This window comes from Pezoporus wallicus, unplaced genomic scaffold (genome assembly GCF_028554395.1).
Source record: "Pezoporus wallicus isolate ANWC-B61680 ecotype Strahan unplaced genomic scaffold, APGP_CSIRO_Pwel_v1 contig_8071, whole genome shotgun sequence".
NCBI classification, from domain to species: domain Eukaryota; kingdom Metazoa; phylum Chordata; class Aves; order Psittaciformes; family Psittacidae; genus Pezoporus; species Pezoporus wallicus.
Window position 1 is genome coordinate 288,664 of NW_026638403.1, and position 26,214 is coordinate 314,877.

At 60.9% G+C, this 26,214-nt stretch overlaps 1 protein-coding gene across 2 annotated transcripts; it reads right to left on the reverse strand.

Moving 5' to 3' along the window:
- Positions 1-3,371: 3,371 nt before the first annotated feature.
- On the reverse strand, positions 3,372-26,214 carry NPDC1 (neural proliferation, differentiation and control 1). 2 transcript variants are annotated; one of them, XM_057410608.1, is made up of 9 exons: positions 26,066-26,214; positions 12,948-13,088; positions 6,513-6,620; positions 6,191-6,370; positions 6,004-6,070; positions 5,550-5,634; positions 4,778-4,857; positions 4,571-4,667; positions 3,372-3,575 (listed from the first exon to the last, which is right to left on the reverse strand). In XM_057410608.1, the coding sequence occupies exons 1-9, from the start codon at positions 26,157-26,159 to the stop codon at positions 3,498-3,500; spliced, it is 930 nt and encodes a 309-aa protein (XP_057266591.1). In that variant the 5' UTR covers positions 26,160-26,214; the 3' UTR covers positions 3,372-3,497. The 2 variants fall into 2 exon arrangements, with proteins under 2 accessions (XP_057266591.1, XP_057266590.1); XM_057410607.1 differs by having other exon boundaries at positions 12,948-13,091.

A 26,214-nucleotide genomic window follows, 5' to 3' on the forward strand; every position in this document is an offset into this window, starting at 1 on the left:
CTGGGGGATGTGGAGGGAGTCAGTAGGGGTTCTCAGTGTATTCCCCCCCCCCCCTTACATTTTAATGGGGCGATTCTGGGGGGCTGTGAGAGGTCCCCGGTTACTGCGTGGGGTCACTGTGCACCAGTGGCTGGGTTTGGCCAAATATTTGGAGCAGAGACTCCAACCTGCTTCAGGAGGATGGATCTCAGGCCCAGCTCTGTGGTCTAATGCAGCCAGGAATAAGTGAGATCCTGCTAGAAAGGAGGAGAAAATGTGTCCAGCTTCCCCAGCTCGGTGATGTGGCAGCAGGCTGGGGAAGACAGAGCTGCACATCTGTGTGTCCTGTTGCTGTGCACTGTTTTGAGGCTGGTTTGGAGTGGAGATCAGATTTTAAGAGAGTGTATGACTGCAGATGGTGCTTCATTCACTGCCCACCCACTCTCTGTGGTAGATGATGGAGAAGCAGTTGGGGCTGTGCTGGGTGCTCTTGAGCTTCATGCCCGAAGCAATCTCACCTTGATCCTCTGGTCAGAGCCAGCCCCAGTCTTCACCCTGGGTCCATCAAAGGTCTGGGCAGTGTGTTCAGCTTCAGAAGCCACATCTCTTGAAGGAACAAGCTCTTCCATGGCACCACAGTTTACTTGGCTGCAGCTGGTCTGGGTGGACAGGATGGAAAGCTCGTAAGAGGATATTTTGGTTCTGTTCCCTCATAGAGTCACAGAATGGTTTTGATTGGAAGGGACCTTAAAGTTCATTCAATTCTAACCCCTGCCACGGGCAGGGACACCTTCCACTAGAGCAGCTTGCTCCAAGCCCCTGTGTCCAACCTGGCCTTGAACACTGCCAGGGATGGGGCAGCCACAGCTTCTCTGGGCACCCTGTGCCAGCGCCTCACAAGGGAAGAATTAAACGGCCTCTGTGTTACAGAGCCCGGCTGTAGTTTGGGCATTGCCTGCATCACTGCAGTGCCTGAACACCCCGGCTGCTCCTCCTGCTGATGGACAGCTGGGAAACTGAGGCATGGACATGCTGGGGCTGAACACAGACCTTGCACCCAGCCCCGGGCTGTCCTGGGCTGTCTGCAGCACAGACCTGGAGTCTCAGGACCAATGTTTCTTCCATGCCAGGATGCAATGAGGACACAACTCCCCAAGGGACAAAGGGCTCCTGCTACTGCGGTGCCCTGAGCCGGAGGGTCTTCCTGGGAGGAACCATGTTTGACTGAGGGTTTCCCAAAAAGCCTGGGCATGCTGTGAGAGGCTGCGGGGCGCTGAGAGCAAAGGATGAATTTGGAGAGGAGTGTGCAAGGCTGGGTCTCCACATGGGTGCAAGGCTGGGTGTCCCCATGTGTGAGCCTTGGGGCAGTCCCAGGTGATTTGAGTTGCTATGCTGCCATGGTCCTGATGATAATGGTGACGATGATGGGTGGCTTTGAGCTGAGCATCCCCAAGGGTGCCCAGGTGCTTTGCCGGTGAGTCAGCACCCACCAGCCACCCTGGGGCTGCTGAAACCAGGAGGAGACGAGATTGTATCAGCCTGATGGGGGGCTGGTGTGATCAAAGGACCAGGAGAGTACAATGCGGGGCCATGATAGCCCTTATCTGCTGGCCCCACAGAGGTGCGAAGGGCCATTGGGGTGAGGGGTGATGGGGTGGGTGGGTGCTGGGTGCTGCAGGGCTGGGTGTGGGCTGTGCAGGCACAGCTGGGGGCTCCCACGCAGCCCTTTGCTGGGGAAACCTCTCCTGGCAAACACTGGAGCAAGAAAATCGACTCTGGTTCTTGTCTGGTCTGGGAAAAATCCCTTGGGAAGGGCTTGGGGGCAGAGGCCGGATGGCTGTGTTCACTTTTCCCCAGGGAAGGTTTTGGGATGGGAGACCTACAGCATCCTCCCTGTCTACCCCATCCCTCCCCACTCCTCAGAGCAGCATGACCAGGGGGCTGCCCCCACACCACACACTCGCATGGGTCTCAAACATGGTTGTTTAATAAAATCTGTTAAAAGAACTACATACAACAACAAGGGTGTGGGGAAGCAGCAGCCTATGGGCCGGGAGAAGCGCACAGGTGAAGGTGCTGCGTGGCAATGGGCTCTACCCGCGGCCCCGGTCCCACAGCACTATCGGTCACCAGCACAGCCCGGCCACCGTGCCCCCCCACCCGTGCTGCCCGTATGTGCAATGGCTCCTGAGCGTGCGAGGGGACACCCCCTGCATGCAACGGGTGACCTGCGGCTGGGACAGTCCACACCGGGGGCTGGACACGGAGCCGCTTCTGTGAAAAGCAACTCAAAGCCATCCTTACACTGACCATGGCCAACGTACCTGGGAGGCTTTGGGGAACAGCACTGGGCTCTGAGCAAGGAGCTCTGGTGAGCCCAGACACACACATGGACAGTGGAGCGGTGCAGGGGTCTCTGGAGCTGCCTGGGATAGAACAGCAGACACCACCCCCTGCCATGGAGGGATGCCCAGAGAGCACAGAGCCAGGCTCCGCAGGGCAGAGACCAGCACAGCAAACCCATGTGCCTCAGATACCCCTCGCAGCCAGCAGAGCCCCCGCCAGCCTCGCTCCTTCCTCCCCCATGGCTACACAGGCTTAAAACCAAACCCCTCAACCCCTTCTCTGAGCTTCACACTGAGCATCACAGAGAGCTGAGCTTTTCTCTGAGCACCACCACAGAGGCCCCGAGTGAGAGCCCAGCTGGCACCCAGGGCTGTTGTGAGGGAATCCTCTGCCAGCACAGCCCGGCACTGTTCCCAGGCCACAGGCACCGGGACTGCCTGCACCGCAGAAACCCAAGCACCAGCACCCCTAGAAGGGGATGGAGCCAGCACAGGGGCTGGGGCAGAGCCTCTGCTCCTGGATGGACATTGCAAAGGGCAGCATCTGATGGCGCATTTTGGGGAGGAAAGCCAGTGCCTGCCCCCAGCTCCTGGAGCAGGATCCTGATGCCAGGGGCTGCCTGGGCTGGGGAGGAGCAGACAGACCTGGCACAGGAACCTTTAGCGATGCCACCTGCCCCAGGGAAAGTCTCCATCCCTGTGAGAGGGGCTCTGGGAAGCTGGCAGCACTGACACGTTCCTGCAGAGCTCCACTGACCCCTCTCCTGCTCCCCAGCCCTCTCTCCATCCCTTTCCCAGCTGCTCTTGCATCAGTCCAGCAGCAACCAGGGCAGCAGCCGCTGCCTTGAAGCCAAATGCAAAGAGATAGCGGCGCAGCACCCCCTCCTTCCCCCCCAGTTTCTGTGCCAAGGCAGCTGCCTCCCCGCCATGGGGCTGGCACATCCCCGAGAGCAGCGAGCCAAGGGCAAGGCAGGGACGCGGTCACAGCAGGATCACAGCAGCAAAGAGGACAAGGACGCTGGAAACGGGGGCGATCCCCCCCTCCCATAGCTGTTACTGGGTGTTTATTGGGCAGGCGTCGAACAGTCCGGCAGAGCCCCTTCACCCGGCTGCGGGTGCCCATCGGTGTGGCGCCGGGCACACAGTCTGTAGCGAGCTCGGGTCAGAGGGGCGTTACTGGTGCGACTTGGGGTTGGAGGGGTGTAAGGAGGAGTCGTCAAACAGCGGGTTCCTCACTTCCATTTCTCCGGTCTGCAGCGGCGGAGGGAGTGGGATGGGAAGGAAAAGGCAGGAGGTCAGACACCAGCCAGGGCTGAGCGGCCCCATCCCCAGGGGTTTGAGTTTGAACCCCAGCCCAGGAGGGAAGGTGGGGGTAACTCCTGGGCTGGGATGGGGTGACTCACACCAGGACCCTGCCGTTAACCCTTGAAAGGTGCTGCCTCCCCGCCAGGAGTGGTTGGGGATGCTGGTATGGGGTGATGGTGTGCAAAACCCACGGGCCTGAGTGGGATGGGATCCCACAGCCTGGCTGGGGACCCCAGGACGGGACTCACAGCCTGGCTGGCAGGAATGGGGTTCTGTGCCCAGACTGCCTGCCATCAAGTGTCCTTTAATGGTCCTGTAAAGACCTAATGATGACCCTCAATCTGGGTCCTGATGGCCGGGCTCCGCAGCCATTACCATGTGAAAGGCTCCTTTCGGGTCTCTTTGTGCTCTTTGTACCCAGGGCTGTTAGGAGCTGCCCTTCCCCGGGGTCCCCTGCCAGCCTCCCCTCTCCGTCTCCCCCCCCCCCGCCCCCCCCCCGGCTTTAAGGGGTCATAGGTTCCCCAGTCCAGGCACTGGGAAGGCACCAGAATGAGCCCCATGGTCCCAGTGCCCAGGAGTCCGAGGTGACCATGTCCCTGATCATGGATCTGCCAAGGGCTGTCCCAGCTCCCTGCTCCAGGGTGTATGGGGCAGCACCCCCCAGGGTAAAACCCCATGCCAGGACTCGGAGAGCTCCAGTGGGGGTTGGAACTAGATGATTATAAGGTCCTTTCCAACCCTAACCTGTGATTCTATGACCTAGCCAGGGCACATGGGAGAAGCAGGGGTTGGACCATATCAGGGTTTGATGAAGGACACGTTGAAACAGTTCCTCGTGAGGAGCTGCACATCCCAGGCATGGATCCCAACCCATGGATCCCCAGGTTGGATCCCACCCTTCGTGCACAAGGTCCCCCCCGGCCACCCTGCACCCACCGTACCGGAGCCAGCCCAGGGCACTCGTACACAGTGAAGTCTCCATCCTCATTCTCCTCGTCTGATGATGCAGAGTCTGGCAGCTTGGGCTCCTCTTTATGCCTGGGGTAAAAGGACCAGAGAAGGGGTGAAGCCCAGGGGGATGACTATTGGCACCCCAGTTAATGGCAGGGCATGGACCAGCGGCTGCTGTCTGCTCCTGGGCTGCTTACTTCTCCATGGAGAGCATCTGCTGCTTTTGGTGCTGGTAGTGGTACATCTGGGCACTCTGAGCCAGTGTCTTGTCCCCGGGCTGCAGAGAGAGCAAAGACAGGGCCATGAAGGCTGTGCTGCAGAAGCCCCAGCTCTGCTGGCAGGGAGACCCCAACATATTGGAAGCCCCTCAAGCAGAGCACAGGCCTGGCCTGAACACCAAACATACAATCAACTGGCTTGGAAAAGCCCTTTAAGCTCACCCAGTCCAACCATTCCCAGCACTGCCAAGGCCACCACTAACCCATGGCACTGAGGCCTCGTCTCCACGCTGTGTGAACACTCGCAGGGACGGTGACTGCAGCCCTGCCCTGGGCAGCCTGTTCCAAAGCCTGAGCACCCACTGGGGCAGGAATTGTTCCTCAGCTCCATCTAAACCTGCCCTGGGGCAGCTTGAGGCCGTTTCCTCTTGTCTCATCCCTTGCTCCTTGGGAGCAGAGCCCAGCCCCTCCTGGCTCCATCCTCTCAGGCACTTGTAGGCAGCGATCAGGTCCCCCCTGAGCCTTCTCTTCTCCAGACTGAACCCCCCAGGTCCCTCAGCCCTTCCCCATCACCCCTGTGCTCCAGGCCCTGCACCAGCTCCATTGCCCTTCTCTGGTCCCACTCCAGCACCTCAATGTCTCTCTTGTAGTGTGGGGCCCAGAGCTGAACGCAGGATTCCAGGTGCAGCCTCACCAGTGCCCAGTGCATGGGGGCAATCAGTGCCCCAGTCCTGCTGGGCACATGCCTTACCGAGATCTTGTCGTAGGGCAGGGGGCTGGCCGCTCTCTGTGCTGAGTAGTCCACTTTCTGTGCCAGCCTGACCTCCTTCTGTAGCCTGCTGGGGCAGAGGAGAGCGCTCAGGAGCCACCACAGCCAATGACTCCATATGGGTGCCAGGGACTCCCATGGGCTCAATCCCCCCACCCACACCCCTGTTCCCTGCAATGGCACCCATAACCAGTGGCACCCCAGGCACAGCCATGTCCCTCCCGCTGGGCATGGAGTGAGCACTGCAGTGATGCCTAATCCAGGTGTCACCCGCTCCCAGGAGGCTGTGCCTGGCACAGGGATGTCCCACTGGTGTCGTCCAGCCCTGGCTACTGCAGGGCAGCTATTGCCTCTCCTCCAGCCCACCCCCCCAGCCTGGGAAGCTCAGGAACAAGCTCCCCTGGGCACAAGGGCATACGGGCAGCCCCCAGCTCACCTGCACCAGCACACCCCGGCCACAACCAGTGCTGACAGCCCGGCCAGTGTGCACACCACGATCAGCCCTGAAGGGTGGACGGGACACAAAGGGACGCGTGAGCGCAGCAGCATGGAGCCACCAGCCCACCCTTCCCCATGGCGACAGGAAGCCCCTTCCTGTGAAGGGCCCATCCCCGAGGTCTCACCGAGCACCACATCATCACTGGAAGGGATGGGGGACGCCTCCACCGGGTACTTCTGGATGGTGGCGGTGGTGGAAGTGGCGAGGGTGGTGGCTGCCTTGCTGCTGGCGGGACCCTGCTGCAGCAGCCCCAGCCTCAGCCCACTGGGCACACGCTGTCTGCTGCTGGCAGGGACCAGGGTGGCTGCAGGAGAAAGCAAAGGGTTGAGCAGAGCAGCGCCCAGGCAGCTCTGGAGGGCAAAGCAGCCTGGAGCGCAGGGCCTGGCTGCCATGGGGTCCCCAGCACCACTGCAGAGAGTGGTGGGAGGTGGGGAGCAGACACTTACACCTGAGCTTGCCATCCCTCAGCAGGTGGGAGCGAGGAGCCTCCTGCCTGGCCAGCACGTCTGCCAGGAAATCGATTTCCTTCTCCAAGGTGGAAAGGGACATCCGCCCTGAGCCGGGAGAGAGCAGCATGAGCCGGGCACCCCGGGATGGGCTCCCAGCCCCAGGACACCCAGAACCCTGCCGAGAAGCGGCTCACATCCAGCACAGGCAATGGCGGGTGGCTTGGAGTCCAAGCACACTTGGATGGAGCCCTCCAGCACCACACGGTCCCAAAGCCGAGACCAGGAACCTGCACATGTCCTTGATGTTTTTTGGATGCTTTTCACCCCACAAATGCTGGAGGATGTGGGAGCAACAGCAGCCACAGCTCCCACCCCATGCCAGAGCCAGCAAATACTGCAGAGCCCTGTAAGAGCAGGAAGCCAGCAACACTGCATAGGGCCTGCCCCATGTCCCTGCTCCTGGGGGATTTACAGGGGGAGGAGGGAGGAGGGACATGGGCTGGACCAGGAGAGAAACCAGGAGAGCTGTCCTGCTCTTGTGTGACGGATGGGTCTGGCAGGGTGAATTGCAGCAGGGCTGTTCCAAGAGCAGGCAGGGCACATCTGAACACTGTTTTTTCTAGAATCCCAGAATTCCAGACTGGTTTGTGTTGGAAGGAACCTTAAAGCTCCTCCAGCTCCAACCCCTGCCACGGCCAGGGACACCTTCCACTAGAGCAGCTTGCTCCAAGCCCCTGTGTCCAACCTGGCCTTGAACACTGACAGGGATGGGGCAGCCACAGCTTCTCTGGGCACCCTGTGCCAGCGCCTCAGCACCCTCACAGGGAAGAGCTTCTGCCTAAGAGCTCATCTCAGTCTCCCCTCGGGCAGGTTAAAGCCATTCCCCTTGGCCTGTCCCTACAGGCCCTTGTCCCAAGCCCCTCTCCAGCTTTCCTGCAGCCCCTTCAGGCACTGGAGCTGCTCTCAGGTCTCCCCTTCAGGAGCCTTCTCTTCTCCAGGCTGACCCAGCCCAGCTCTCTCAGCCTGGCTCCAGAGCAGAGCTGCTCCAGCCCTCGCAGCATCTCCATGGCCTCCTCTGGACTCTCTCCAACAGCTCCACGTCCCTCTTGTGCTGCTGCCCCAGAGCTGGATCAGGGCTCCAGGGAGGTCTCTCAGAGCAGACACCCCACATTCTGCATGTTTGGAAGGCTGGAGCCACCCCAGAATACAGCTCGTCCAGGGCTGACGAGGAGCTGGTGGGATCCCTCACTGCAGCTGAGGATCTGGTTTCTGCCTAGTGCGAGGCAGGATGCAGCCCTTTTGGGGAAGGTTGCAGTGAGGACCACCGTGGGGCTGGCTGGGCATTCTATGGCTGGCTGCCCCAGCCCAGTGCAAGGCAGGGCTCCACCAAGCTCTGGGTGCTCCTGTGGCATGGAACATGGGCAGGATCCACATCCCAGCCTGGATGGTGCCCACCTAGAGTGGGACAGTGCAGAGCAGAGTGGAGCTGCTGTCCCCAGAGCTGCTGAGCACAGCCAAGCTCTGATCTTCCCACTGCGATATTAACAGGATTAAACTCAGCTTCAAAGGCAGGAGACGTCCCTGTTCCCATCCCTGCTCCCTGCGCCACTGCTGCATTCAGGCTGTCCTCAGCGGGAAGCCCCGAGGGGAGATCAAGCCATACAAAGGCGAGGTGATACCGGCAGCTCCGTTCCGGGATGATGCAAGGTTATAACAATTGCAGCTCCTCGGGAATCCCGCCTCACTCCCAGTGTTTGGAAATAAACCCCACTTCCCTCCGGAGCCGGGCACAAAGGCCACTCAGGCACGCTGTGACTCAGAGCCACGCCAGCCAAGAATAGTTTAGAAGGGGGCACTTTGCTTTAAACAAGTCACGAAGAGCCACTGTCTCCTGTCCCTGTGCCCCAAACTGCCCCAGCCCCCAGCCCTGGCAGGAGCTGGAGCACCCCCAGCTCTTTGCACCCTGTTACTTTCACCCCAAAGCAATTTGCAAAGCAGCACCATGGCCACATTGCCAGGTCCGGGCTGTGCCACCAGTGCTGTGCCCAGCAGCTGAGTGTCCTGGTGCCAAGGTGCCAGCATGGCCAGGCTCTCCCGATGGGCAGGGACCTGGCATAGGATGGGGGTGACAGCCCTGTGCCCCGTGGTGACAGCCTGGCTCTAGCTTCCTACAGCACTTGGGGAAAGGCCAGTCCTCATTCCCACAGGAGCTAAGGGATAGCCTTGCCCACGCTCATGTGTCACCATCAGGCCTGGGGACTGGGCACAAGGCTCAGCCCTGCTCTGGCACCCCTTGGCCTTCAACAGCAGATGCTTCAGGAGGATGAATGGCTGGAAAAGGAAAAATAAAGCTGGAAAACCAGCAAGAGCAGCTCCCAGGTCACTGTGAGCCTCCCGCTGTGCCAAGCAGCACAAGAAAAGCCAGGGCAGCCACGCTGTTTACTGTTTCCAGTGCTGCCAGCAGTGCCCTGGCAGTGCTGCTCACCCTCATCAACAGCTTCATCACCAAGTTCCCTTTCAGGGGCTAAATCCCCACACCCCTGTTGTGTTCTGCCAAAGAGACTTCTCCTGGTGATGCCACATCTGCGACCCCCCTGCATCTTCAGGGCAGAAGCTGCTCTGGCACCAATGGCAGCTCCTGCTGGGCACCACGGAGGTGAAACACAGGGTTGAGATGCTGGCCCAGGGCTGCTCCCCAAGGAACAGATCCCAGATCTCTCAAGAGGAGCAGATCAGACTCCCCCAGTTCCACTGCAGTGCATTGGGAATGCTGGTGGGCACAGGGTGCATGCAAAGTGCAGGCTGTGCATCCACAAGGCATGTAGAGGGGCACGCAGGGTGCACACAGGGCTTGCACAGGGCACGGGTGCCCTCTCATGGTAGATCTCACTGCCTGCCTGCACACAGCACCCAGCCCAGGGTCTTCCCCGGGCCTTCCCCCCTCCCCAGGGTCTCCAGGCTGGGGGTCTGAAGAGTTACTGTGATCGGTCTGGGGACAGCAGGGAGCAAGAAGGGACGTGGCTTCTGCCCGGGGCGGGGGAGACCTGATGCCGACAGCCTCCACAGGAGGGCACAAAATTCCTACAAATCCACTGATTTCTACAGTCCGGCCCTAGGACAGCCGATGTCCTCCTAGCTGCTGGCAGCACAGCAGGCAGGAAGGGGGGAATCCCCAGGGACATAAGCCAGGATCTCCTTTTTCTCCTCTTCCCAAAGCGCTTCCCACAGCCTGGGGGCACACAGCGACCAGGACTCACCAGCCCAAACCACACTATGCAAACCCATCACAGCAAATTCAGATCTAGTCCTGGCAGGGTTTGGGGGGCTCAGACCCCTGCACAGGCAGCACCAGCGAGATGCAGGGAACAGGATGCTCCGCGCCATGAGGTCCCGTGCGTCCCGTCTCACCTCTGTGCCAGTGCCGCACTGGGTACGCCAAGACACCCATGCACGCCGTCACCAATGGCAGGAACATGCCGCTCACATGCATTGCTCTTCTGAGACCCCAAACCCGCTGCTTGTCACCCCCAAAACCTGCTCTTGGTGCCTGTCTGTAAGGGTATGATGAGGGAGAAGAGCCCTGGTGCCTGCCCACGCTCCTGCTGGGAGCCACAACCAATCGCAGGGATGACGGTGGCAGGTGCTGGGATCCCGGGATCGGCGTCACTGCCAGTGGCAAACAGCTCAAGGATGCAGAACCCTTTAAAGGGGCTGCCCACGCTGCCCATGCTACCACACAGCGTGGGCAGCCCCTTCAAAGGGTTCTGCATCCTTGAGCCATGGCAGCCCCCCCCCCTTTGCATTGCATTCCCCCAAACACAGCTATTGCTGCTGACAGACTGAGGTACCTGTAGGATGCAAAAGCACCCATGGGATAAATTAGTGTCTCCCTGCCAAAAGGAGCTGGGCATTCCCCTGTCTGCTAAAATGGAGAATTTGGGAGGGGATCCCAATTTTTTACCCCCCCGACTTTTGTTGCCAAAGCTGGTGGCATTGCTTGGAACAACAGGATGGGGCTGGGAGAGACCCTGGGATGGGCTCCATTCATCTCCCAGTGTCCTCTCAGAAGATGCGACTGCACATCTCCATAACAAAGCTGGAGAGGACACTGCCGTGGTCCCACAGCAGCTGGCGGAGGATGCTACCGCGGTACCACATCTCTGCCAAAGATGGGCGAGATGCTACTGTGGCTGCATCTCCCTGCCCAAGCCAGCACCGAGTGGGGTTGCTATGGAGATGCTGGCGCATGAGCAGCCCTTCCAAGAGGGGAATTTGCTCCCAGAGACTTCACACTAAAAAATAAACCACAAACAACTGCTAAAGCCATTTGGTACCTGGCAATGTGGAGCCTGTGGCAGGGTGCATCAGCCCTGCTCGCTGCCAAATGCCAAGGCTGGACCCCAACCCTGTGCCATCCCCTCTCTCGTCCCTGAGCATCCCCTCATTCCCTGCGCCATTCCCTCTCTCATTCCCTGCGCCATTCCCTCTCTCCTCCCTGTGCTATCCCTTCTCATCCTTGTGCCATCCCCTCTCTCATTCCCTGTGCCATCCTCTCTCTCATCCCTGTGCCATTACCTCTCTCCTCCCTGTGCCATTCCCTCTCTCATCCCTGTGCCATCGCCTCTCTCATCCCTGTGCCATCCTCTCATTCCCTGTGCCATCCCCTCTCTCATCCCTGTGCCATCCTCTCTCTCATCCCTGTGCCATCCCCTCTCTCATCCCTGTGCCATCCCCTCTCTCATCCCTGTGCCATCCCCTCATTCCCTGTGCCATTCCCTCTCCCATCCTTGTGCCATCCTCTTTCATTCTCTGTGCCATCCCTTCTCTCATCCCTGTGCCATCCTCTCTCTCATCCCTGTGTCATCCCCTCTCTCATCCCTGTGCCATTCCCCCTCATTCCCTGTGCCATCCCCTCTCATTCCCTGTGCCATCCCCTCTCTCATCCCTGTGCCATCCCCTCTCTCATCCCTGTGCCATCCCCTCTCATTCCCTGTGCCATCCTCTCTCTCATTCCCTGTGCCATCCCCTCTCATTCCCTGTGCCATCCCCTCTCTCATCCCTGTGCCATCCTCCCTCTCATCCCTGTGCCATCCTCTCTCTCATTCCCTGTGCCATCCCCTCTCTCATCCCTGTGCCATCCCCTCTCTCATCCTTGTGCCATCCTCTCATTCCCTGTGCCATCCCCTCTCATTCCCTGTGCCATCCCCTCTCATCCCTGTGCCATTCCCTCTCTCCTCCCTGTTCCATCCCCTCTCTCATCCCTGTGCCATCCTCTCTCTCATCCCTGTGCCATCCCCTCATTCCCTCTGCCATCCCCTCTCTCATCCCTGTGCCATCCTCTCTCTCATTCCCTGTGCCATTCCCTCTCATTCCCTGTGCCATCCCCTCTCTCATCCCTGTGCCATCCTCTCTCTCATTCCCTGTGCCATTCCCTCTCATTCCCAGTGCCATCCCCTCACATTACCAGTGCCAACCTCTCTCTCATCCCTGTGCCATTACCTCCCCTCTCCTCCCTGTGCCATTCCCTCTCTCCTCCCTGTGCCATCCCCTCTCTCATCCCTGTGCCATCCCCTCTCTCATCCCTGTGTCATCCCCTCTCTCATCCCTGTGCCATCCCCTCTCTCATCCCTCTGGCTGCTGTGCGACCAAGCTGGGTGCAGGTGCCATGGCTGCACTGGGAGCTCCGCAAGGCTCCGCAGTAGCGGGTGGAAGACCTTTGTGCAAGTGCCACAAGTGACCACAGGCTGCTGCTGCCTGGGGATGCTCTGCCCATCTCTGCCCATTGCCACAGCCCCTCAGCTCCCATGGGAAGCTGGAGCAGGGGAATCACAGCCAGAGCAGCCCCCAGTGCCTCCTGCACAGCCAGGCAGGGCTCCCACCCAGTGCTGCTGGTTCCAACCCTCCCACCACGGATGCTGGGCATCACCAGAGGAGGAGACTGCATCCACAAACCACAGCCCAACATCTCAAACCAATGGGAACCAGGAACTGAAATCCCAAACAGCTCAGCCCCAGGATAGGTGAGGCCACAGGATGTCTGAACAAGTCACAGCTTCGTGCACAGAAGCTGGCTCCCGGCTCCTGCAGGGCAGCCAGGCAGACCCCAGAGTCCCTGGCCTCTGGGCACCGCTGGGTGCTGGCAGGGCCCAGCAGCATGCATGGTCACTGGTGTGGATACAGGACAGACAAGGAGCAGAATCAGGTCCATGTGCTCCCCAACAGCCCCACAACCCCCCACAGTTGGTGCCTGGGGAGGGAGCAGAGCTGCCATGCCCACAGGGACATGGCTGCTGTGGAGAGAAGCCAGAGGATGGGGAGCAGGGACCGGGGGCTTGGGAATCTCCTGCAGCAGCACAGCTGCAGGGCAGTGCTGAGGCAGGGTTGGGGGCAGGTCTGCAGGCAGGGCAGGGCAGAACAGGGGGTGCCACCTACCGCTGGTGGGGAGGTGCTTCTGGATGCATCGCCCATGCTCATCCTCCTGGAAGGAGGCCAGGCAGGGGCCGCAGGCTCCCGAGCCCGGCGGGCAGAACTCCCGGCGCTGCAGAGCACAGTCCAGGCTCCGGGGACACGATGCTGCTGCAGGAACAGGAGACAACAGGTCAGGAGGAGGGTCTGTCCATGGCCCGTGTGGGACCCAGCGCACCAGCCAGCTCCTGCTGCACCCCATGTAAGGGGTGTGGATGTGCTTCACCAGAGGTGCCCCTCAGCCCCCTTTGCCCTCACAAAGCCATAACTGACTGCAATTAAGCACAGGCACCAATAAGCTGGGAGCTGGATCTAGTGACCCTTATGGGCCCCTTCCAACTCGAGATGTTCTATGATTTTATGACCTGTGCAAGGCAGGGATGAGCAAGCAGTGCCCATCCTCCCACACGGGACCCCAGCCTCCACTGTCGCATGGGATGCCCCAAGCCCCAGGGTGCTCCAGGACACCCCAAGCGTGCAGAACTGGCAGTGACAAGTCTCCAGCCCCTGCCTGCACCATGCAGAGCAGGATAGCAGCTGAAATACAGCCAACACAAACTGACATGCGTGTGGTAGCTGTCAAACAACCTCCCCACAAACAAGCCCCCCAACCCCCTGAGCCTTAGCATGGCTGTGACAGGTCTTCACTGGGAGCAGCAGCTTCAGCTTCCATCCCTTTAGCATCATGACAGAAGAAACTGACGGGACTCAAACTCCCCTGGTGACACACCACAGCCCAAACCTCTCTTGATGCATTATTAAGGATCTTGTTTCCATGTCACACCTGGGGACTTCTCTGCTACCTGGGGACAGGCAGGAACCCCCACGCTCTGGCCCCATCTGGACCCAGCACACATTGGCAGCACTGCCATGGCTAGGAGCAGCCCCCATTCTTTACCCCTCCTGGGGTAAAGCAGGACCTCCTGGGGGGACACAAAGTCCCCAGGTCCTATGCAAAGCTGAGTCCTGAGACCGGGTGATGGTGGCAAACCCTGTGCAGAGTTGGAGAGGGGAACCACGACAGTCAGATCAGCGACACATGGGGCCAGCCCAGAGCTATCACCTGAGCACGGGGCTGTGGGGACATTCTGGGTCCTGGCTTTTGATGGCCGCGGGAGCTGCTGGGACAGTGAAGCTGTCAACAGCAAGAGCACAGACATCCCTCACTGCCAGGCTGGTGGCAGTGTGAGCTGGGTACCGCTCAGTGCACCCCTGCCCTGTGCTGGGCACGGCTGGATGGAGCGCAGCTCCCAGCGCTGCTGCTCTCCTCCAGGGGTGGCCATGCCCTCAGCTTTCTCACAGTCAGGAGTGCACCAGGGCTCCCACCGGGAGCAGGGCCAGACCTGGAGATGAGTCACAGCTCCAGCCCCATCCCACGCTCCTGGCACCAGCACCGCCAGCCTTCACCTGCCCACACCAACACCATCTGCTTGTTCCTGTGCCAGAGAGGCAGCTCCAGGGACAGCTCTGGTGCAGCTCTGCACCAAACAGCTCGTGAGCAGGTGCATGTCAACTCTGGGGACTCCCCGAGCATCCCCATCCCCGCAGGCACAGCACAGTGGAGCGTGCCAGCACGGGATGGAGCCACCAGGACTAGACATTAGGCAGAAGCTCTTCCCTGGGAGGGTGCTGAGGCGCTGGCACAGGGTGCCCAGAGAAGCTGTGGCTGCCCCATCCCTGGCAGTGTTCAAGGCCAGGTTGGACACAGGGGCTTGGAGCAAGCTGCTCTAGTGGAAGGTGTCCCTGCCCGTGGCAGGGGTTGGAACTTCATGAGCTTTAAGGTTCCTTCCAACACAACCCATTCCATGGTTCTATGATTCTATGATCATTGAGGCAGCTCTACACCCCCAGCAGGGGTGTAGTTACTGAGCAGGATGCCACCCCAAGCAACACATGAGATGCCACCCACAAGAAATCCTCCTTTGCACAGCCCTACTTCACCATTAAACTACTCACTGGAGGGTGCAACCACTACCAATGACCCCTAGGCTGCACCCAGACGCCTCTCCACTGCACCCCATGGGGCACTGCATTCAGTGCCAGTGTGAATGGCAGTGACAAGGAGTAGAGCTGCCCTTGTTGCACTGGTTCTCCTGCGGGCAGGGTTTTCCCATCAGCTGCACTTGGGGCTGGATGAGCCCACACCAGGTCCAGCAGCCTGGAGAGGATTCCTTGGGGCTGGGTTTGCCTCCCAGAGATGGAGTGGGGCTCAGCCCAGCGGCTGGGGGAGAACTAGAGCTGCATGGGAAAAGAATCAGATGTTCAGACACAGCGATTAGACTGGACCCGAGCGCCTGCCCCGGGCTCGAGCTCAAGGCCACTTTGTTCAACCACCACAAGACAGGCTCCGGGGCAGGAGGAGGCTCTGCACTGCACAGGCCCCATGTGGGGATGTGCCACATCCCTGTGGGGCACGGGGTGGGACAGTGGAGCCCCCAGGCCTCTGTCATGGGCTTGTGGAAGCATGTCCCCCCCAAGGCATCCCTGGTGAGATGAAGCCACGGCAGTATGGGACCCCGGCAGTGCAGCACCCTGCAGGATCCAGGCAGGGCAGCCCCAACCAGAGCCCAGCAATGGTTAAATAAAGGCAGCCTGGCACACAGCAAGGTCGTTATCTCTGTTTGAGGAACGAGCTGTGCTTGCCCAGCTGTCGCAGCCTGGCATTAGCAGTGAGACAGGCAGCATGAAGCTGATGGAGCTCCCCGTGTGCAGTCAGCTGGTGGCTGGTGAGCAGCCATCGCAGCGTGGGGCACCCTGTGGAGTGGGGGTCCCACGGTGGCTTTGCTGCTGTCTGAGCCCACCCCAAAGCGCAGCAGTTGCTCCCTGGTCACGCTGGGTGCTGGTGATGAGCACTGCCACAGGGACACTGCTGACCCCAACCACTGCTATCCCCCAACCTCACTGTCCCTCCCTGGCCCACAGGTGCCCAGGAGGCTGGTGCCACCCTGCCCAGGGCTCCAGCAGGCACATGGTGGGGTCCTGCTCCTATTCTGGCAGGTACCTGACCCTCCCCACCACCCCTTGGCTTCCCCAGCATCCTGGTCATAGGTCCCTGCTCCCACCCCAAGGTGGTGGCACAGCACATGGGTTCCATTTCTACCCTGTGCTATGGCCATGCTGCCTGCCTGTAGAATCATGGAATGGTTTGTGTTGGAAGGGACCTCAAAGCTTTTCCAGTTCTAACCCCTGCCACGGGCAGGGACACCTTCCCCTAGAGCAGCTTGCTCCAAGCCCCTGTGTCCAACCTGGCCTTGAACACTGCCAGGGATGGGGCAGCCACAGCTTCTCTGGGCACCCTGTGCCAGCGCCTCAGCACCCTCCCAGGGAAGAGCTTCTGCCTAAGAGCTCAGCTCAGTCGCCCCTCTGGCAGGTTAAAGCCATTCCCCTTGGCCTGTCCCTACATGTCCAAACACCAGCACATATTGTGCCAGGGCCAGCTTGCAGGCTGAAGCCTCGCAGTCTTGCCTCTGTTCCTGTGGGGCTACTGCCGAGTCTGAATTTTGGATACCCCTATTTCTGCCATGTCCCCTGCTTGGCACCAGAGCAGCTCAGCACGGCTGCTGTGGGACAGGAGGCTCGGCCTGGCCATAGGTGGATGGGAGATGTGGACACAGTGGGGTGACACAGACCCGCCTGCAGGACAGCGCAACCCGGCTGTCAGGCAAAGCAAGAGGAACGGGCGGTAACGAGTCTGAAGGCAGCGCTGGCCGTGGCTCAGCCAGGACACTGCTGCCCAGCCGTGCAGGGGGATCTGGAGGAGGGGGCTGCTCCATCCCACCGCTGCTGGCACAAACCTCCAGCGAGCCCAGCACCACCAGAGCTGAGCCATTCGCAGGGGCTCTATGCTGGGACAAGCCTCCAGCGCAGGCAGGCAGCAGGCGAAACACGGAACACAGTGGGGAGCAGGAGCCGGGTGAGCAGGAGCGGCCCCTGCGCAGGAGGAAATGGGGGTGTGCGAGCGCGGCGGTGGGAGCTCAGGACAACTTCCCTGCCCCAAGGACCCCCCGGGAGAGGGGCTGGCCTGAGGCAGGGCACGGAGCTGCTGTGGGCACAGCCCGGGGGAAGCAGTTCAACACCCCGCGGTGAGGAGGGAAGACATCAGCTGGGGAACACATCCGGGAGGGCAGCGCCTGCCCCTCCTGCGTGCCTGCGCCGATGGGGAGATAAAGTTAACGTCAGAGGGCAATTCATCAGGGCTGGGGCTTGCGCGGTGCAGCGCCAACGCCCAGAGGACGGACCCGGTGCCAGCAGCATGAGCTGGCAGAGCCCGGTGGGCACAGGACATAGTCCCTCGGGTGGTTTGGCCACTGAGCCAGGGCATGGGGCCACCGCAGGCGGTGGCGGCTGCCGGGTGCCCGGGAAGCAGGGCTGCAGGTCTCTGTTCCCATCTGAGCCTCCATGCGCTGCTACAGGGCTGCAGCCGAGGGCTGACCACGGCCGAGGGCTCAGCCGGTCCCTGACAGGGGCTGCAGCCTGGGCCCCGCAGTGGTGCAGCGACTGCCAGCTCCACACCGAGGTCACTGCTCCTCCAGCCAGGTAATGTCAGACTTGCTTTGGGACCTGCCTGCCCAGCCCCACCGCCTCTGCTGTGAGCTGGCACTGGCTGGGGCTCTCACAGCTCTGCACATCGCTCCTGGCCCTCAATGGCTGGAGACAGCCTCAGGCAGGGCAGGAAAGCAGGCAGGCAGGAGGGCAGGCAGAGGGGCAGGCTGGGGAGCAGATGGATGTGCTGCCCCACACCGCACCCCAGCCTCTGAGGTTTTGCTTCCCTCTGCCCACAGCCTCCCTGAGGCAGGGGCTCCTGCCAAGCAGCAGGCAGAAACAGGGGGGCTGAGACACCCCCCATGCCCCAGCTCCACACACCCCTATGCCCATGGACACAGCCTGGGGCTGGATGCTGGGGTCAGCCAGGGGGCCCTGGCACCCTGCTCTGCTGCCCATATGCAACATGGGCAGAGCTGTGGCACTGTGGTACCAGCTCTGCCACAGCTAGGAGCCCCATGGGAGCCCTGTGTTGCTGCCGCCGCTCACATCATATCACATCACATCACATCATCACATCACATCATCACATCACATCACCACCGTACTGCTGCCCCCGCAGTGCAGCAGAGGATGGAGACCCCTCCTGCACGGAGGCAGCTCCTGCACACTCCAACCCCGCACATGGGGAGCAGGGGATGCAGCCACATCACACCACTCCTGGGCATGGAGGGATGAAGCATGGCCCCCCCGCAGCAGCAGCACATGCCAGCCCTCGGGAGAGCATTTGGCAGTGCAAAGCACTTGTTTGCTTTGTGCTTGGTCAGGTTCGTCCAGGCAAAGGCAATGTGCCACCGTGCTTCCCGTCCCTGAGCCCACTGGGGCTCAGGTACCAGCTTCCAGCTTTTCCGGTTCAGCTGGGCTTTATCCAGCTGATAAAGCGCAACAGCAGAGACGTCCCCAGCACGGCTGGTGTCACAGTCGAGGGACAGTGCCAGCAGCCCTGCGCCGTGGGAGGGGTATGTGGCTATCTCCACACGGACCCCTTGGCAACATCCTCCCTGTCCGGATGCACCCTGCTCCCACCAAGGGGATGGTCCTGCCAGCAGCATCCCCACCCAGGAGCGATGGAAGTGAGACCACGGGCAGTCACCTGGGTCAATGCCACTGCTGCAGGCAGGGCTGCTGCCTATGGTGTGCACGCAGTGCCGGGAGGAGACAGAGCTAGTGTAGGGGAGGCAGAGGCCTATGGGAGCATCAGGGCTGCACGGCAGAGGAGACAGGAGCTGTGCCAAGGGCAGCTGCCTGCTGCAGCCCTAAGGCCATCACAGTGGGCTCCCAGAGCCTGGTCCCCCTCCAGGTTCAATGCCAAGGGGGAAATGGAGGGACAGAAGAGGCTGAGCCAGGCTGCCCCCGAGGTGGGAGAACATCCAGCTCTTCACAACCCCAAATAGTTCACCTCCCCAACCACTGGTGCTACTGCACAGCCCGTCTACAAGCAGCCCCAGAACCTTAGCTTGCTGCTGTGGTCCTGGGAAGCACGAGGCAACCTCCCCCTGCCAGGCTGAGGGAGCCACATTTTGTGTCATTGCCCCTCAAGCCTCTCAGACGGCTGGAAAAATCCCCGTTCCCTGCTCCAGGACCCACCTGGCACACCAGGGGAAGATGGGGCTGCAGGAAGGGGAGATGCCACCTGGATGGATGGAAACGGCTCCAGCAAACCACAGCCCCAGACCCGCAGCTGGGACCAGGCAGGGCCAGGATGCAGCAGAGGATGCAGCTCCCTTGCCTGTAGCAGGTGAGGAGGATACCGAGCTGGCAAGACCCCCTTGTCCCCATCCCAGCCATTCCCAGGCACTGCTGTCTCCGGCCCTGGCTCACTGCCCCCTTGAGCTGCTCAGGGCAGCTCCAGGCTGCCTGGGGTGACACGCTGCCTCCCCACCCTGCTGCACCCTGCAGTGCCAGGGCTGCTCCAGCCACAAGTTCTTTGCTTCAGATGTTCAGGATGAGAAGAAATAATAAAAAATAAATAAAACAGGATGCCAGATGCTCTTTGTAATTTCCCTGCTGCTGCCCACCCAAACCTGCCACTGGCTCTGCACCGCCAGTCCCAGCTCTGCTGGGTGTGCACCCACCAGTACCAGGAATCGCATAGTGTCCCCGATGCCACCCCACGCCAAAAACACCTCGTTCTTTCAGTTCAAACCACCCACTCTCAGTCGTGTTAATCAGATTTTGCTCAAGCAAATACCAGCTGGCTGTGTCCCTGCCCAGAACCCACGGGGCAGGGGCAGGGGTTGAGGTTGGGGGTTTTAGTTCTCTTGTCACTGGCTCTGAGGTTCGGCACTGTGTGATGGGCAAAACACGGTGCTCAGGCCATGGCTCAAAGCACCGCCGCAGGCAGGAGAGCAGTGTGCGATGCTGAGTTCACAGTACCATGGCTCCATTGGCAATGGGGATGCCCCAGCATCCCCGCAGTGCTCTGGGGCACTGCAGTGGGCAACGCAGTGTGGTGCCAGGAGGCAGAGGACAGGCAGCGCTGGCACCACTGTTGCACCACACTTGCTCTGTGATGCGGGGGTTTTGCAGCTCTCCTGAGCATGGACTCATCGGATGCCACAAGCAGCCTTGAGTGTCCTTGTCTTCCTGCCAGCACTGACCAATGGGCAGGCCAGCACCCACAGAGCCCTGTCTGCTGCCCGGTGAGCCACAGCCACCAGTGAGCTGTCCCTGCAGACCCACTGCTGCCCACCTCCAGCTGAGCCCCGAGGCGCTGTCGGGCCAAGAGCCCCTGTGGCCGCACTGGCACAGCTCGGCCATGGCGTCCAACCACGCTCCTGCTGCCCGGCTGGAAACACCCCCCCGGAGCAGCAGCTCCCATGAAGCGCTGCTACGCCCGTGGGGCCAGATGCTCTTTGGCAAAGCCAGAGCCCTCCCACTCCTCACTGCGTCCCACGCTGCCACAGACATTCTGCAGTCCTGAAGATGCACCAACAGGATTTTGCTGATTGAACACTCTTGGGCAGCTCAAAGGTGGCAGCAGCAGCACAGGGAGCTCCACATGGGGTAGAGGGTCCCCATCCTGCCCCCACCATCTGTCCCACAGCCTCGGTGCTTCCAACAGCCCATCAGAATGAGATGGGGGCTTGGGGACACAGACACCCAGCAGGACGTGCTGGTGCTATAGGGACTGATCTTTATGGCTTTCCAGCAGCTTGGAGACCCCCAGGCGGGCAGCCCATGTCCTGGCACACATGCAGGGCAGAGGCAAGCTGAAGGGCTGGGGCTGCATCACTGCACCCCATGCTGCCTGCGCTGACTTGGACACCAGCAACAGACCTGCGGGACATGGGCAGAGAGCCCAGGAAAAGGGGGCCCAAGGGAGGCACAGCCGCTTCCCGGGGTGCTGGGAAAGGGCTGCAGGCGGTGCCAAACAGCCAGACCCAGATTTCTGTTGTTCTTTACCCCTGCAGGAGGCAGCCAGCTCAGGGGAATGCTCTCCTTCTCAGCCAGGAAGCCAAGAATTATGCTGCAGGATGGGTCACATCACTGTGGCTCACTGGGGCCACCCGGCTTAGCGGGTGGCTGGGAAATAATCCCCAACAGATGTGAGAGGATGAGCTCTGAAGACAGAGCTGCTCCTCCTGCATGTGTGAGCTGCAGGATCCCCAACATGCTCCTTTGCGGACCCTAGTCAAGCTTCGCTGGCAGCCATGGGTGCTCTGGGTGCACAGAGAGCAGCACCATCCCCACCTCTATCGCTGTCTCCTTTCTGCAGGAGGGGAACAGGGGGCCAGAACGCAGGGGACCCCAATGCTGCAATGAGCAGAGCCAGCACACCAGCTGACATGTCACCTCTTGTCACCCACCAGAAGGGATAGGTCACAGAATCCCAGAATAGTTTGTGTTGAAGGGACCTTAAAGCTCCTCCAGCTCCAACCCCTGCCACAGGCAGGGACACCTTCCACTAGAGCAGCTTGCTCCAAGCCCCTGTGTCCAACCTGGCCTTGAACACTGACAGGGATGGGGCAGCCACAGCTTCTCTGGGCACCCTGTGCCAGCGCCTCAGCACCCTCACAGGGAAGAGCTTCTGCCTAAGAGCTCATCTCAGTCTCCCCTCGGGCAGGTTAAAGCCATTCCCCTTGGCCTGTCCCTACAGGCCCTTGTCCCAAGCCCCTCTCCAGCTTTCCTGCAGCCCCTTCGGGCACTGGAGCTGCTCTCAGGTCTCCCCTTCAGGAGCCTTCTCTTCTCCAGGCTGCCCCAGCCCAGCTCTCTCAGCCTGGCTCCAGAGCAGAGCTGCTCCAGCCCTCACAGCATCCTCATGGCCTCCTCTGAACACGCTTGAGCAGGTCCCTCCAACAAAGAGCAAACCTCTCTCCTGCAAAGCTTTGCCACTCTGTCCACACAGAACGGACCCCAGCAACACCCCCCGGGGTGCACTGGTTTGGGCAGGCAGCCCACAGAGTTCCAGTGCTCTGGGATGGGAAGAGGCCGGGACTGGGACCTGCTCCAGCTGCGTTTCCTTCCTCCAATTCAAAGTGCACCCCAGGCACTTCACGGCCAGTTTCTTCCCGTTGCAATTCTCATTAGCTCATGGAACACTATAGGCCTGAGGCTGCCACTTGCTGCTCTGCTCACCCACAGCAGCAGCAGTCAGCAAAACCCAGACACAGGAGGAAGATGTGACGGCAGCAGCACTGGGGCCATGCCGTGGGGTTTGGGGGGTATTGGGGGGCAGTCATCTGGGGGGGACCCAGTGCACCCATCAGGGATAGACCTGGAGCCCCCCATGGGAATGAAGAACTGGGGCATTGTGTTTATGGGACTAACACAGGCACAGGATTGGTGGCAGCTCCTGTCCCCAGTGCCTTGCACCTGGAGAGAAGCCACCCTGTCACTCCTCCTGTCCCTGGTACCCCCGTCACCCCTCTTGTCCCCAGCAACCCACATCAACCTTCCTGTTCCCTGTGTCCCACTATGCTATCACCCCTCCTGTTCCCAGCATCCCCAGCTCTCTCCTCTCCCAGCACACCGTCCACCACACACCTCCCCATCACCGCTGCCGCACTCTCACCCCTCTTATCCCCAGTACCCATCACCTCTCCTATCCCAAGTATTCTCATCACCCCTCTAGACCCCAGCACCATCCACCTCCCTGTCCCCAGTGCCCCCATCATGTTGTCACCCCTCCTGTCCCCAGTGTCCCCCCCGGCAGAGCTAAGCCGATTTAATTCTTAATACCCCCACGGCCCAGAAGAGCTGTTTCAGGCAAACATCCCAGACTCATCTTCCCCTTTGCACTGTGGGAGCCCCTGGGAACCGAGGGGTCCCTGGGGAAGGGGGGCAGCCCCAGGGACCCCCCAGGCAGTGCAGCCCAGCTGTGAGGTTAGGCCAGGATCCTGCTCCCTCGGGATCGACTGCAGACCCCAAGTCCACACCTGGAACCGCCAAGGAGAGGGCTGATCCGAAAGGCCTGACCCTGCACCAGCAACTCCCAGGCTCTGGGACCACTGTGTCTCCACCCTGAGCTCCAGCTCTCCCCAGACCAGCACCTGCAGGGCCCAGCTGGGGTGCACACTGGTTTGTGGGTCCCCAGCAAGCTGCAGTGAAAGGAGAGGAGGAATTTTCACTGTCTTTTCCATAGACTCTTCTTCCTTGATGCTGACCGCACTGGGAATTGCGATCATGGAGAGCGGTGGCCTCTGTCCATCCATTTCCACCTGGGCCCCACCATAATGGTCCAAGAAGGGTTTGGAGCTGCTCCAGCTCCAGTGTTCACAGTGATGGCCCCAGGGACAGCCCACTGCACCCTGACCCTGCCATGGCTCCCAGTGACCGCAAAGCACATTAAACAGCAAGAGGTGGACAGTACACCACAAGCAGAGCTGTGAGGACCTCATAGGGGATGGCTCTCCCCTTGCTGTGCCCAGCTCTGGATCCTGCACCACGGCAGGGCTGGGGCAGCCAGTATCAGCAGCAGCATTTGTTGCTCCCACCTGCATCCCTGAGGAGCAGCACCAGGAGGAAAGGCAGCGAGGAGCCGCTGATTCACACGTGGCCAAATGGGTCACTTGGACTGGAAAGGACCACTTGTTTTCTGCTGAGCAGTTTCTCTGGAGTTTCTGATGTCAAGTGCTGGCTGTGGCAGCTGGGCTGAGCTTTTCAGGGCTATTAACAAAAGAGGTTCTTGCCCATCAGTTCATTTTTTAATTTTTTTTTTTATACTAATACTAGATGAAATTTGGCAATGAAATTCCTTGGGAAGGGGTGAGAACTGCCACTAATGCTCCAGGAAATGCATCCAGAAAAGGAGGCAAAGCAGTGCCCAAAGCCAGGTATGCTGGATGGAGACGTGGGGAAAACACAACTAAGGAGCACCAGCCCAAACTGACCCACCACAGCACCGCCTCCAGAGCAGCTGCTGCCCTTCCTGCAGCTTGCACCAGGCACGATGAGGATGTACCTGTGCCATGTGCTGCTGTGTCCCAGGAGGCGGCATCTATTGCAGGGGCCTCTGGGCTGCAGAAGGTGGGGGGGAGGAGATGCCAGACTCCGTTTGAAGAAGCTTTGTTGAAGCCACAGAGACAGGAGGATGTGGGTATGATGGTCCAGGACCTTCTCCCCCAGCAATCTCCTCACCAGTTCTACCAGCACAGAAGTGTGGGAGCTGCCCCTGGCCCTGCAGCTCCACCTTGCAGAGAAAACCCAGCTCTGCCCCATCTGCCCAGGAAAGGCAATGATAAAATGGGAAGAAGCAGCCAACATTTCATCTGCCCTGCCACGCTCGGGGGGGAAGGCTGCAGGGACAGGACAGTGACTCCCTTCCCTGCTCAGCATCCCAGAGAGGCTCCTCCAGCTGCCCCAGCCATCCCAGGAGACACCAGCCTGGAACTCCCCACTGCCACACGCTGCACAATCTCAACCTCCCAGCAACGGGATGCTGCCATCGGCATTTCCAGACGGTGCAACAACGACATGACTGGAAATAGCACAAAGAAACCATCCCCACCTTCCCTTGAGCTGAAAATCCCAGCCCTGCTTGTGCCGAGAGACCCAGCCAATGGGGTGGGAATGGTGGGGAAGGGGAAACTCTGCTCCCCCCTTGTGCCAGCCCCAAGCAGCCTCACGAGGGGTCCCTCCGCGGCAGCGCTGCCAAGCCGGTTTATCCCACCTCAACCCCTTAATTCAGAGGCAGCAGAGATTATGCAGCTGCACCAGAGCCACACGGATCTCCTTCCTCCCATAGCAGCCTGCGTCACTGGTACCCCCAGCCAGGCCACCCTGGCCTGGACACATGGGAAGAGGGAGAGCACAGGAGCATCCCCACCTCTGCCTCCAGCCCCAGCACGGAAAGACCCGGATGATCTGAACCACTGGCAGATTTAAAACAAATATAGCATCGTATTTTGCCTCCTCACCCTCCCTTGGAACACCGTGCGGCTGACTGCGAGCCGGAGCAGGGAGAACAATATGGGAGCCACAAACAATGCTGGGAGCCAGGAGGAGCTCCCCAGCCCTGGGGGCCAGCGAGGCAGAAAGAACCTGCCCGGAGACACGGAGTCCCGCAGGCAGGGACACGGCACCCGCTGCTGGTGCCACCGAGAGCAGTGCAACCCCCGGGGCTCCCCAGGGTTTGTTGGGGTTGTAGGGGGGTGTTTATGGCTCCACACACCTCAGCAGCAGGCACAGAGTGAGGGGACAGGGCACAAGGCAAGTGCAAGACCCAACGGGAGGCGCAGTGCTCTGACCCAGACTCCAAAACTAAACCCCCAAACAGAACCAGATCTAAATCAAAACAATTCTTAGGGAAACAGTGAGAAAGGAAAGGGGGTGCTGCTGCTGGTGGGGAACCAAAGCCACACGTGTTCTGCCCCAGGGGAGGCAAGAAACACTGCAGTCACCAGTACAGTGCCGAGGGGCAATCCTGCTGCTGCTGTGCTCCCTCAGCCCCGTCCGGTGGGTGAACAGGGTGCCCCGCGTCCGGTGCGACCCCTCCGGGATACCGCAGTTTGTGTTTGTTGTCCTGGTTTTAGGGTTTTTCCCCATACAGGTGCTTCACGAGGGCCCCGGGGCAGGGCCTCTCCCCCAGTTCATGCTCTCTCCCCGCTCCATGACAGGCCCCATGTCTGTGGGCTCCTCCTGACACCCCAAACCGCAGCAGGGGTCACCCCTGCGCCGCTGCCCCGGGGGGACCCTGCCTGCAGCAGCGGGGGGAGGACGGCGGCGCTGCTCGGGCCCGGTACCGGGGGGAAGCGTGGAAGGCGGGGGGGGGGGCAGACACCGGGTGGGCAGTACAGAGGGGACCCAAGAGCAGCTCGCACCCCGCTGCCAGTCGTGGGGGTGCCGAGCGGCCCCGAACCCGCAGCAGCGTCTCCCCCACGCCTGGGCGGTGCGGGGGGCGGCGGAGCGGGGAGGGACCCGGGGGCTGGGAGCCCGAACGCCCGCGGATGCGGATCGCTCGCGGGGCTGCGGGGAACGACAGCACCGGGATCGCGGCGGGAGGGGCAGCGCGGATCCCTCGGGAAGGGAACAGGAGCATCCGCGGTGCGGCGGGGCCGGGGAAGGACACGGGGGTCACGGGGCAGCCCCGCGCCCGCACTCACCGGCACTGGCGCGGCGCGGTCCGCAGGCCCCAAGCGCGGCCAGCAGCAGCAGCAGCAGCGCTCCGCGGCGGGCGGCGCCCCGGGCAGACACCATCGCGCGCCGGGCGGTGCGGGCCGCGGGCGGCGGGAGCGGCGGGAGCGGCGGGGCG

Excerpts from the sequence above, each read along its gene's own strand:
- NPDC1 (XM_057410607.1), bottom strand. The coding sequence starts at position 26,159 with ATGGTGTCTGCCCGGGGCGCCGCCCGCCGCGGAGCGCTGCTGCTGCTG. Across the intron at positions 5,635-6,003 it reads GCCGGGGTGTGCTGGTGCAG|GCTACAGAAGGAGGTCAGGC; the intron begins GTGAGCTGGGGG and ends CTGCCCCAGCAG. Across the intron at positions 3,576-4,570 it reads AGTGCCCTGGGCTGGCTCCG|ACCGGAGAAATGGAAGTGAG; the intron begins GTACGGTGGGTG and ends CCGCCGCTGCAG.